The 12,667-nt window shown below is 41.3% G+C and overlaps 1 protein-coding gene across 1 annotated transcript in view; it reads left to right on the top strand.

Moving 5' to 3' along the window:
- Nucleotides 1-12,667, top strand: part of PTPRG (protein tyrosine phosphatase receptor type G) — a 392,257-nt gene that overhangs the window by 346,002 nt on the left and 33,588 nt on the right. Inside the window, exon 14 of the mRNA XM_053989294.1 lies at nucleotides 3,910-4,001. Within this exon, the coding sequence (XP_053845269.1) occupies nucleotides 3,910-4,001 (92 nt within the window). The remainder of the gene's footprint in view (nucleotides 1-3,909; nucleotides 4,002-12,667) is intronic.

The following is a 12,667-nucleotide window of genomic DNA, read 5'->3' as shown; positions in this document are numbered from 1 at the left end:
TACTTTCAGGCTGTTATGTGCACTTGTTCTCCCTCTTGCTTTTAGATGAGTATAAAGGAGAAGCTGCCTGAGCTTTAGTAACTAATAACCAAGGAAACCTGTTTGGAGTGTCAAAAATCTCACAAGGCATCTCTTCTTATAGACAAGTTAATCTGGTGCTTTGCTCAACAGAGATGGAACAAGCATTTAACCCAGCTAATCAGGACCATCTTTTGGCGTATTTTTATGCTTTCATCTTAGTAATAAGGTGCCGCTTCTCTGGACTTTGCATCCTGTTAGTTTGCTTTAGTAACTCACAGCCAGTATCTCTGCAAAAAGATTCTGGGCAGGGGGATGTTCTCCCTCACATTGTCTTTGCATTCCAGACCCTGCCTCTGCTGCTTCTCTGGGGAGATGCTAATCTTGCAGTGTTTTACTTCTGCATTTGGGTCCATATGTGACAACTGTGTGTCTGATCACCACAATCTCACACAGTTATTGTACCCCAGGGAAAGAGAGCCACAAAAGCATATGGGGCTAGAGAAAATGGTGTGCTTCACTGCTCACGGGCATATTTCAGAGACAACGGACTCTTTGGTATTTCACAGAAAAGATATGGCTCCCCAAAATCTTTTAGAAGTGAATCAAGGCTGTGATTTGATTTTCTCAACCAGTGCTGCAGAAATACAATAATTATTCTAAAATTAATGTTTCAGTTGTTAAGATTTTAATAATCATTTATGCCATCACAAATCCCAGTTGTGCATTCACTATGGACTGCTCCTATTAGGAAAAAATGCCTGTTATTGTTTTCTGCTGATAGTGTTGGTTTCCTGAGCAAATGGGCACAGATATGCAAACACCTGCCCATGTATACACACTGGAGTTAAAAGTTACAAACTGAAGTTCTCATGTGAAAGTAAGTGTGGATTTGCACTTTGTCTAGCCCTGTATTCACTTCCCTCTCTCCCCTCTCCGGTGGCTCCAAACAAGCAATTTCCTGCTCTCATCCTTTTCCTTTATCCAGCCCTCCCCATATACACACTCCGATTTACTGCAGCCTCTTGTAGCCTTGGCAACTGCTGCCACTTAAGGTTTGTATCTGGAGGAAAAGGTAATGGGGAGTGGAATAGCCAAGGGATAGAAAGGAGCATCCTAAACTGGAGGAGGAGACAGATACTGAATTGTCTGAAATGTCTCTCAGTAGCCTTGATGGCAGCTATCAGTATTTATTACTGTAAACCAGACGTGAGTTTCCAAAAGGCTCCACTTGGGGCCAGGTGTTTTCTTACTCAGGAAGAATGGACATTATCCAAACTGGAGTCATCTGCCTGGCACCCTGAGATGTGCTCCCTCCTGGAGCTGCACAGAGGAAAGATGCCAGAATGGGAAATAAACCCAGTAAGCAGAACTTGCTGGAAAATTCATTCAGCAAACTTGTCAAACCCATAAAAGATCTTTTAAAGATCTGAAACACAGAAGGGGTCACTGGGACAGGGATGCAATGGCCTGTGTGCAGTAAGCTCAGCTGTATAGGCTAAACTTTAAATATTTACAGTCATTGTGAGCAAGTGGAGGAAAAAAAAAAGTTTAAGAGACATGTCTTCACCTAATGTAAAGTGTCCAGTATTGTAAAGTAATGAAAGTGCTGCATTGCATATGTACATTAGACAAGACTGTGATGTTTGTGACTTGAGAAGACCTTAAGGTGTCTGTCTTTGCAAAGCAGCTGCACAAAGTCTTCCAGGACTAAAATGCAGAATTTTAATTACATTAGTGATTGTAGCAAAGTTTACTATGTGAATTATTTATTCAATACATGTAATCCAACATTGTGCTCAGCAGAGTTGCACTGGGCTGGGTATTCAGCTATTGCCATCATGGGCCTTAAAATACTGCACTGTGTGATTATCTGACACATTTACATGTTTTGAGGCTATTAAGAAAAAGCCATCTTATGACTGTGTATAAAAACCTTAATGCCAGCTTTTCAGAGCCTCTGAGAGTATAAAATAACAAATTAACCAAAAAAAATTGCTTTTCTTCAATATCATCAGCTTTAAAAAATCCTGTAAATCCCTGCATAAAGGTCTGTCTTTTTATCAAACACCTTTTTAAGGCCTTCATTACCAGGAGAAGCCATTCAAGGATTTCTGTAGTATTGACTCAAGGGAAAGAGCCCCAAATACATCAAAATCAGGAACATTTTGCCTGTTTCATATTCATAGTTTCTTCTTTATGTGTGACTGATTTATTCCACTGCGTGCCCCCAGGGTTTTCATTGTCCAAAATAAAGGCTGCCAAAAAAAAAATGAGAACAGGGAGCAAGTGGTGAGGCGGGGGGAGTTCAACCCATGTTTTTAAATGCTGTGAGACTATTGCACATCTTGCATCCTCATGTGTGAACTCACCTTATGCTGTTTCTTAACAAAAGTATACTCACTCAATATATAACTTCAGCAGAATGCAAGCCATCATGCCTGAAAATAGAAAGCTGCTCCCAGACAGTGACTCCATGCTGTGAAATCCACTCTCTCCTGCTTCTGTATTGTCTTAAGTTGTACTTGTGCTGCCACAGCTTGTGCTTGCATTACAAAGCACTGTGCCTGTGCACTAGAAAGTACAGATGCATGGAAAGCAAGCACCTGTGATAATTTTAGATCCTGGTTTCACCTAAGAGAGTGGTTTGGTTTCCAGTGACTTTTTTTCTCCCTGGCTTGTATGGATGTTGGAAACAAAGGCACCACAAATGGCTTTGCCCTGACGATGGGCTCTGCATGGAGAGCACAAAGGCCGAGTTGCAGAGCAGCAAACTGCAGGAACTGCAAGGCAGCAGCCTGGAAGCCACATGTGCAAATATGTTTGAGCAAGGGAACCTGCAACTTGGCAAAGGCACAGTTCACCAGGCCCCCACAAACTTTGCCCAGGTGTTGAGGAGCAGTTGAAGGGCGACGGTGAGGGGGATGTTTCTGCACTGGGGAGCTATTGTTTAGCGCCTCGACAGATGAGAGCAGACCCTTCTCCTGCCACAATAGCTGCTCACACCAAGCAAGACTCATTAAATATTCAGTTCCAGCCTCAAGCAGCTCATTAAGTCAGCAATGAGCAGTGACGCTGGCGTTGGAAAACCCTGCCTCAGTTAACATCACCATGCAGAGTCTCCCTGGATCTCTTGATGTTATTCTACTCAGTACCTTTTCTGTGATGACCAGCTTGTGCTCTCTGCTTTGCATTAAATACAGGTAAAAAAGAGTCAGGTGGATTTAAGTTCTGCTCTTCATTGTAGGCCTTTTTAGAGAGGCGTCCTGGGGCCCAAGGGAAGGGTCTATTGGATTTTTGTGTACCAGCATATATAATACAAGTTTGCAGGAGGAGGATGGGATGAAGGTTATATGGAATTAGTGTTAAAAATCAAACAAGCAAAAAACCTTAATGTTTGGAGGATAGCTTTCATAGCAGAACATGAAGCACTTATAGATGCTGTGTTATTGGCCGTTGTTACACAGCAGAAACTTTTACAGTAAGTGTATTTTCCCTGGAACTTTAGTGTCCTAGGTGGATTTGGGCTTGAATTGTATGCTGAATGTATTTCTTGTGTGCAGAGTTCCTTTCTGAATGATGTATTTGAAACCTGTTTTGCAGCCACTAACTTTTATGATTATAATTTCATATTCAATGGTACTTAGCAATAATGTATAGAGGCATTTGTGATGGGTGGATGTCAGATGTCAGTGAATTAGAGCACATCAGAATTAGGAATAAGAATTGTAATTGTAGAAAACAAACATATGTTTTTGTGTATCAATGTTTTAAAATTATAACATCTGAAAGTACGGAACAGAAATAGAGAAGCAGAACATGTGCAAAAGTTTTTTCAGAGAGCAGTTTTTCACACCCTGAATCTATTTTCTTTACTTTTTTCTTTAACAGAAAGTGTTTCCAGACTGCTCATTTCTATGTGGAGGACAGCAGTTCCCCCCGTGTGGTCCCCAATGAAAGTATTCCCATTATACCTATTCCAGGTAAGACGGGCTTAATCTCTGTTTGTGCTACTTGGAGTCTGGATTAATTACATAAAGAAGAGAGGTTATGCTTGTGATAAATCATGGGGTTTTGGTAGAAATTTGTTCTATTGGTGCTGCTTCATTTAATTTAATGTGCTTTGTAATGGGGCTCCGAGTGCCAATGCTGTATTTTTCCGTAGACACCTCTCCCACTTCGTTTTAATAGAAATTTCAGAATAACCTTTGCAAAATGTCAAAAACATGAGTAACAAGTCTTGAAAACACTGAGACATTTCATCCAGGGTGAAACCAGCTGCTCCAGCAGGGCAGGTTGCAGAGGAGGGATATGCAGTTCCACTGCTCTCTCGAGACTGGGGGCCTTGCCCCCACTTTCACCGTGTGTAGAGGTGGAATCTGGGGCTCTCAGAAAGGACAGTGAGATGCAGGGATAAGAAAACAATCTCAAGTCCAAAGCCATCTGTTAATTTGGTATTAATAAAGTTACCAAAGGTCAAATTCTCCTCTCAGCTATACTGAGAGTGATGCTGGAAGCAGAGTATAGTGCTATTCTCTCTTCATGAGGCATTTCCCTGGGGAATTATTAAGTGCAGGATGCAGCTGCCATGAAGCTGTGATGACAGAGAGCAGCTTGGTGTTACTGTGGCCTTTGCAGCCGCTGCCTTGTTTGATGATGGTCAGTCTCACAGGCAGAATTAAGATACCAAAAATGTTATATGGGCCTCAGTCAAAAGCTTGTATTTGTTTCTTGAAGGTGTTTTAAGTTTCCTTGTCATATTCTGTATCTGCGTCATTGATCTGGGATTCAATCTGTAGCTAATTAGGTTCATTTTACAAAAAAAACATTCAGAGCCTTTCCTGAGACACTGAAGAAACTTGCTTCCTAGCAAAGTGAAAGAGTCCAGTTATATTTTCCTTGATTTTATTCAGTAGACATGTGTGACTTATTTCTAGAAAGAGTCTTTCAAAGTACCCATGGGAACTAGTAGAAAAGGTCAGCTATTACATTCCTGCAGAAAGCATTAGGCAGTTTGCCTTGCAGTCTGATTCTGTACCACTGAAAATAAAGAAAACGTGCTATTGTCCCCTCTCCTTTCTGATGGAGACTAAAATGCCTGTCCTGGCCACCTCACGTCCTTAGCAAGAAGTCATCCTTCTCCTTTAGGGTAAAGGAGGTGACAGGTTTTAATCTTAGACCACCAGTGATTCATTTTCACAGATGTACTTAAATAACTGGAGACCTCCATTCTCCCTACTCTGAAACCAAGAGGAACAAATGCCTGTTGGGTCTGCTTGTGGCAGTCAGTTCAATGGTCCCACCATGCCTGCTCTCCTGTGGTACCTCCTTGGAGCTTGTGGGGAAGGGGAGGCTGGGCTAAGCTGGACTCTGGCACAGCATAAACCCAGGGGATTATGTCTACAAGGCACTGGAAGGAGACAAATTCTCCCTTCAGACAAAAACCTCTTTGGCCAATGTGTAGTATTTTTACTGTAATTGAGACAATTTTTTTCTTAGATAAAAGAAACCAGCAGAAAGCTCCATCTTCTCATGCTACAGTGTGTGTTGTGGAGACAGTGATTCTTCCCTGTTGCACAGAGATGTTTTGATGGTCAGTCCATTAAGACTGGAGTGCATTTATATGAATTGTAGTGTAGGCTGAAGAAGTTCCATTAAAACTACGCAGGCAGCAGATACTGTCAGGGCAGAATGTGCACCAGTGCTTCTCCAGCAGCCACTCTGGCACATAGCAGAAAGTGATTGGGAAGAGAACATTGTCTTTGGGGACATTTCCCATGACTAGAGTAAGCCAGGCTGTGAGACCACAGCAGCTTTGTGAGGTTCATGATGCTACTGTCACTGCAGTGCTCCCTGTGGTGTGCTCAGGCTCAGTAATGCTGAGAAAGGGCTGCTCACCCCTGATAAGGGGCACTGCAGATTAAGGCATCCCCTGAGCAAATGTTGCAGGACACCTTGAGCAGCTTTGTAGATAAAAATCTGCAAGGATTGCTGGTGATCCTTAAGGCACATCAAGAACTGGGCCTTAGAAAGAGGTTTAGTCTAGTTGGTCACAAGAGTGAATCCAACCCTTGAATTCCCAATCTAATGACAACATCTTTGTGGATATAATGGACATAGAGAGACACCTGCATACAGACATCCAAATGGAGGGGCCTTAATCTGAAGTTGAATCATGCCCAGAAAGCCTTAAAAGAGAATGAATTGGTGAATTTGAAGATCTTGACACTGACATTAAAGCTACTTAGGCCACCAAAAGCCAAATCACCCTCTGTATGTGCCTCACTCTGTGTGTATTACCTATTACCTGTACAGGGATAATAATTAATACATGGATAGTTTCAGCCATGAGGCTCAAGTTAGTAGAGAAAAATTCCAGCTATGTTGGCTTTTTCCAAATATGGGAGATATTGCCTTGAAAGATCTTGAAGCTCTCGGAGGCATTTTCCTTGTTTGGGGGTGTAGAAGTGGGCTGTTTTCCCCCATATACCTGTTGCTAGATGACAGTCTTCCCTGACGTCAGCTGCTGCTCCCACATAGACAGCCCACTGAAATGCCTTAAGAACATGAAATGACAAAATTCTCCTTTAAACTGGTGGCAACTGATGAAATTATAAGCCTCTGAACTTTTCCTCTGGAAGCTGCCGCAGGGTGTGAGAAAGTCTTACTTGCCATGTTGATACTAGAGGCAAAATGTAAGTGGCATTTTCACAGAAACAAGCTTTTTAAAGCAACCTTGTTAGATTGTGAAACCCCATCTTTACAAGAGGAATTTGACTAGGTCCCTGTGGGACTGTGCCTCTGCCTCCTACAGTTCAGTGGACCAACTTCCACTCTTGGTTAGGAGCAAGCAGCCACACTGATGGCAATTTAGAGCAGCGTGGCTGAAGATGTCCAGCAGACTTGCCAAGACCCATCTCAGCACACAGTGAGCTGGGCAGAGGGAACTGAGTGGGTCTGGGTTGGCTGGTCCTGGCCCAGGTGTGGGGTGGCTCTGCCACGTGCCTGGGAGCCAGGCACAGGGAGGTCCTGACACAGCTCGAGGTTTCAGAAGAGCTGGTGTTTCTGTGTGCCACTGCTCTGCTCCGTGACGTGTTGACACATTCAGAGGTAGCGTTTGTGTTTATTTCTGCACGATGTCCTGCTCTTGTTTATGCAAACCCTCTGTTTTCTCAGGTCTGTGAGCTCTAAATCAGACTGCCAGCTACCTGCTATAGGCGCACAGTGCAACTTTTCAGGTGTGATACCTAAAAAATCTTGCAGAGGAATCATTTTATCCATTTTCTATTTCACTTCCCTTGGCTACGTCCTTAATTATTGTGCAGGAAACCACATCACCCATAGGTGTGTGCCTATCTGTGCAAATTCTCTCTGAGATCCAAATAATTATCATTATTCATAATTATCTGCACTGCTTGATCTAGAGAAACACAGGACTCATTATCTGAGTCACCCACTGGATATTACATCTGAGGTATGAATCTCAACTCACATAAGCCTTGCACCTAACAGTTTTGCATCTGTAATCAATGGCAGATTTCTGAAAATTCCCCTGCCATTCTGCAAAATTCAACAAAATTATTTCAGATCATGGTACCTGAAATATACCATTTAGGTATAAATGACATTAAATTAAATTTTTAACTTGTCATGGAGTTTATTAATAATGTATTTTAAAAAACTAGTGGCAGAGGCTGATGGAGAAACACTCATGGTTCTTCAAGAATGTCTCAGTATGGGTGCACAAGTCCAGGAAATAGGGGAATAGCAATGAAAAGGTGCTTTACCACCTCACACCCACCAGAGTGTGAAGGCCAGGGCACTCATGACCCTCTTTCATTCCCTCTATGGTTACAAAGAGTCCCATCATGAGTCCATCTTATTAATTCTTAGCTCTTCAGTAACTTGAATAGTGCCTTGAACCTTTCCTGACAAATGTCAGGGGTCAGACAGGATGTGTTTTTTACAGGCTCAGCTGCTGTGTTCTGGTAGCATCCACCCTTTGACAAACTGTTTCTGTTGAGACAGTAATGAGTATCTCATTTGACAGGGAAACTGCAGATTCCCAGCACAGGTATATTACTGTTTTCTGCTAAGGTGTGGCTGTCCCAAGTTGCATCCCCAGAGCTAAAGAGCAGAGCCCAGGATATGTCTGTGGCCGTGACAGTGGCAGTGCCCTGAGCACAGTGAGCCTGTGAGGTACAGGACCTGCAGCTGAGGGCTTCTTTCTCAAGGGCATGAAGCTCTTCACTGAGCACTGAGGTAGTGCTCTTCAGCTGCTTAAAACTTTATTTCTGCTCTATGCTCCCTGTGGATTTATGTTCCAGCACCATATTGTGAATTGTACCTATCTTCATCTTCAATTAAATTCATGAATGCAATATGGCAAACACAGCCATCCTCTGAAGCCAAGAAAACATCAAGGTATTTTAGGGAACATCCACCTTCCTTTTACTCTGGTACCAACCCTGCTCCTGCAGTAGTACACTGTAGAATTTATGGTATGATATCTAGTTCTGGTTCTTCTAGTGGAGGCTTTAGGGGTTGGCTACAACACAAAAGAATGTGTTTTCATGGTGGCCATGTGAAATGCAGATAGATCCTTTTCTGAGGGCTGTTACACTGGGAGGCAGAGCCCTGGAGCTGGATCTTCATGAGCTCAAATGTAAGGCTTGTGTGTAATTGATGGCAGGAATGAGGATGAAAATGTGTGAGATTAAAATTGTATTCCTTAGCTGGCAACACCAAATAAGATCATGTTTAATATCTGGGCTAAGGGAAAATTCACATTATTTCATTCTCTTGGACTGAAATTGGCTTTTTGCTTAAAGGGAAGAAGTGTATTGCTATTACATTTATAATTAATGATAACCTAATCTTTGTACAAGCAGATTTAAAGTGAGCGCTTATTTTGACACATATAAAATTTTATCATTAACATCTTTATATTCCTGACTGACACATGGCTAATAGCATTGTAGTAGATTAAGTCTTGAAGCAAGAGAGATGAATGTAGCTACAGAATTGCACAGGTGGTTTTTCATATTCTGGTTTTTCACATGTCTTCCCTTTATTCCCTTCCCTTGTGTTGATTTGACTTGATTATAACAAATAGATAGCAGTTACCTTGCTGAAAGGACTCCTGTTTTTCTTTCAGCATCTTTCCAGAACTTTTGAATGTGTTCAAAGTGTTTTCCATGCCTTTTCACTTTGAAAGGTGATTTTTATTAAAAATAGTACTTCATAAACACATGATTACAAATGAGCAGTAATGAGGAATAATGCCCACAGTAATCAACTCTTAATGAGTTCTTACTCATCTTAATTCATTTTCATTTATAATTTGTCTTAATTATTGAGGTCTGACTTCAGGAGGATGCCACCCTTAAGAGATATTCAGTAGGTATTTTGATGTCGTAGAATGAAACCTATTGCATAGTCTTTATAGTATTTATGGAGATTTGCTCTCCACAGAAGGCAGACACCTTCTCAGTATTAAGGCTTTTTAATGACTTTGTTTTATTATAAATTAATTGATACTAATGTTTTACAAATAAAACTGTTATTACATTTCCAAAAAAAATTTATACAGCAAGTAAATGCAATCAGCCAGAAAGATTAATTATTCCAATTGAAATACAATGGCTTCAGTTGTATTCCTATTTTAAATAGTTATGCAAGGAAAGCCAGTATATTGCAGAATTAAAGGCTCTGACAGTGTAAATGTGTATAATTCAACTGCATGAAATCTAAAATGATTTGAAGAAAGCTGGGCATCGCCATGTTTTACATGTGGAATTACTCGTAGAGCCCAGTATTTGGGTGACTTAGGGCAAGGGCTGGCTATTTCTGTCTGCTCAGACATTTCAAAGTCAATCTGTGCCAAAATTTGAGCAGCACATGAAGTTTTGAGCCCTTTTAAGTATGTGCACTTTGGAGTGGATGCTCAATCTGCAGGTTTATAAAATTTTGTCTAAGCTTTTCTCTAGAGGTGGACAATTGAGTTGATGGGAATTTTTAATAATCTCTGCTGGGGCAGAATTTTGCCCAAGGGTGTGCTATTCATCCTGGCAGTATTCTATATGCTCAGCCACTCCTGCAGAGACAGAATATCACACTCCACATGGTTATTCCTGCTGCCATAGCTCTGGCAGCCTCACGCTGGTATGTATTGTAGCTTATGCAATGGCTGTTAGATTCCATTTTAAGTGAAATGCATCCTAAATATTGATGCTAGGTATTCCAGCTGCTTGCTGAATTTTTCCATCCTGCCTAAAAAGTAAAAAACCCATGAAACTTCACTGAAGGTGGTTAACAATAAATACATATCTTTTAAAAAACCCTGTGATTGCATTCAATGTTCTTCCTAGGAATGGAGAGTAAGAGAGTGAAAGATGAAGTAACATCCAGGGTTGAGTGTTGCTGGGAACAGAAAGGTGCTTGCTTGCTATGGATATGGGGAAGCATTTTTCCCTATATGTTATTTTTCAGTGAGTTAAGAGATCAAATCCAGTCCTGTTACAATCCTACTGGTAGATATTTTGGGAAAACTTTTTTGCAGAAAATGAGAACTGCAAGGATACACTGTTCATAGTGGATTCTCTACCTTCAGGATCAATGTCCCTAACCATGTCACTGGTTTAGTGATCATCATAAGCCAAGTTAAGCTTGTGCTGCCTTCAGAAAGAGAAGTGTCCCTGTCACTTCACTGTCATCCTAATGTCAACCCATCTACCCCACCAACAAAAAATTATTCTCCTTCCCTTCCCCACAAACCAATCCATCCATCAATCAATCAATCAATCAATCAATCTTTTCTTACAGTCATCAGCCAGATCAGCAGGTGGATTCAGATCACTGCTCAGTCCCCAGACAGGGAGAGGGCAGTGGGAGAATCCCTTCATTCTTTGGCTGGAGCCAGCTGTGAAGAGCACGCTGAGGACTGATGGAGGTGCTCCTGGGATGCAGGGGTGGCACAGAGCAGTGAGTGGCTGCTGGGGGAGCAGATGGACCAAGGCATGTGACAGCCATGGCACATGAATCCAGGTGGCTTAGTAAATGAGAGACTGGAGTGCAGGGACTCACAAACCAACAAATAAGCTTTCACATTAAGAATAAGGCATAAGATGCAGGGAGTATATTGGATTTAGGAGGCTGGGTAGGGTAATAGCTGAAGAACAGGAAGCCTTTACAGACAGAATGAAAGACATGGAGAATTTTCTTACCAAGACTATTTAATGTGTCAAACATCTGGTCTTCAGAAACACCAAAACTCCATCTAAATAAAGGTAATATGAGGAAGCACTTTGGTTTTGACCTTCTTCATTAATTCCTGACCCAAACCCATCTATTCCAATACAATGCCACTAAACTATCCGGTGAGCTCTCAGACTAGAAATGAATGAAAATGAATCTGAGACCCTATTATGTGGAAATGTCATTTCTGATAGGATATCCTATTTTTCTTTGAAAATTGGCCCCTATTGCTTTAACATTACAAAGGCAGCTTATTAAGTGGGAGCCATGGGAAAATCCTTCCTGGTAGGATTACTAATTATCCGAACTTAAAATGTAACCCTGTTCGAACTTTATTGCTTCTATATGCTTTGGGCTTCTTTTGAAGGTGTCTGTCTTATGAAGGAATGTGTTAAATATTCTGCATTTGCAATTGCCATTTCTTTAAAAAGGAGGTGTTAGTGAAGGTTTTCCTCTACAGTCATTTTTTTAAACAAACACGATTTTCTTCTTGGCATTGTCTCTTTGTGGCAGGAAATGAGCTGCCTTGTGCTCCCCTTTGGGTTTATTTGATACTCCTCTCAGGTGCTTGGCTTGGGCCAGCAAGTCAAGATGGGAACTCCACTAATATGATAAATATTTAGCACAGAAATTAAACATACCCTGCCACGTGTCAGCTTTGGTAGTATCTGATTATAAAAAATATTACTAAAATATTGTCCATCTGAGTATACTTCTTTCTCTGTGTAACACAAAGGGTTAGTACATTATTATGGTGCCAGATTCAGCTCATATTTCACAGTGAAGTAAATCCAGAATCACTTTATTGACACTGATAAAACAGATGGCTAAACCCAAGCTAGACAGAAATGTAATTATATCTGCAGTGTTAGAGGTGAAGGTATGTTATTAAAACACCTCCCTCTTCTCTTTGAATAATGTGTAGGTCTTGCAAAATGTAAGGATTGCACTGACAATATCAAATGTCACTCCAGCTTCTTGATGGGAAAAAGTATATAGTGCAAAAGTGAATATGCACAGAACAATGGAGAGCTGCTAATTAGCCATTATAGGATTCTATTAATCTCTTCAATCGACTAAAAGAATTACAGTCATTTAAGTCTGTTTGCTTTAAGATGGAAAGAAGGCTTAACCAAAGCCTTTGGGCTGACGATAGCTAAAGGAAAATCAGATTCTGTGCATCTAGCTACATCTGTTGGTTTTCCTGGAGAAGGTCACAGCCGTTCCAGAGTGCTGGGTGTGTTAGCACACATTCTATCAGAGGCCTGGCAAGCTGCCCATGGCTAAGCGTGCCTGTACCCAGCTAAAGTGATTTGTGTTCCTGGACAGGAGTTTGGAGTTGGAGGTTATGAATAGAAAAATTCTGGCCCAGATTGCTTCAGCATTTTCCTGT

Source organism: Vidua macroura, chromosome 13, assembly GCF_024509145.1.
Source record: "Vidua macroura isolate BioBank_ID:100142 chromosome 13, ASM2450914v1, whole genome shotgun sequence".
NCBI lineage: Eukaryota > Metazoa > Chordata > Aves > Passeriformes > Viduidae > Vidua > Vidua macroura.
This window is presented reverse-complemented; position numbering and strand designations above follow the sequence as displayed.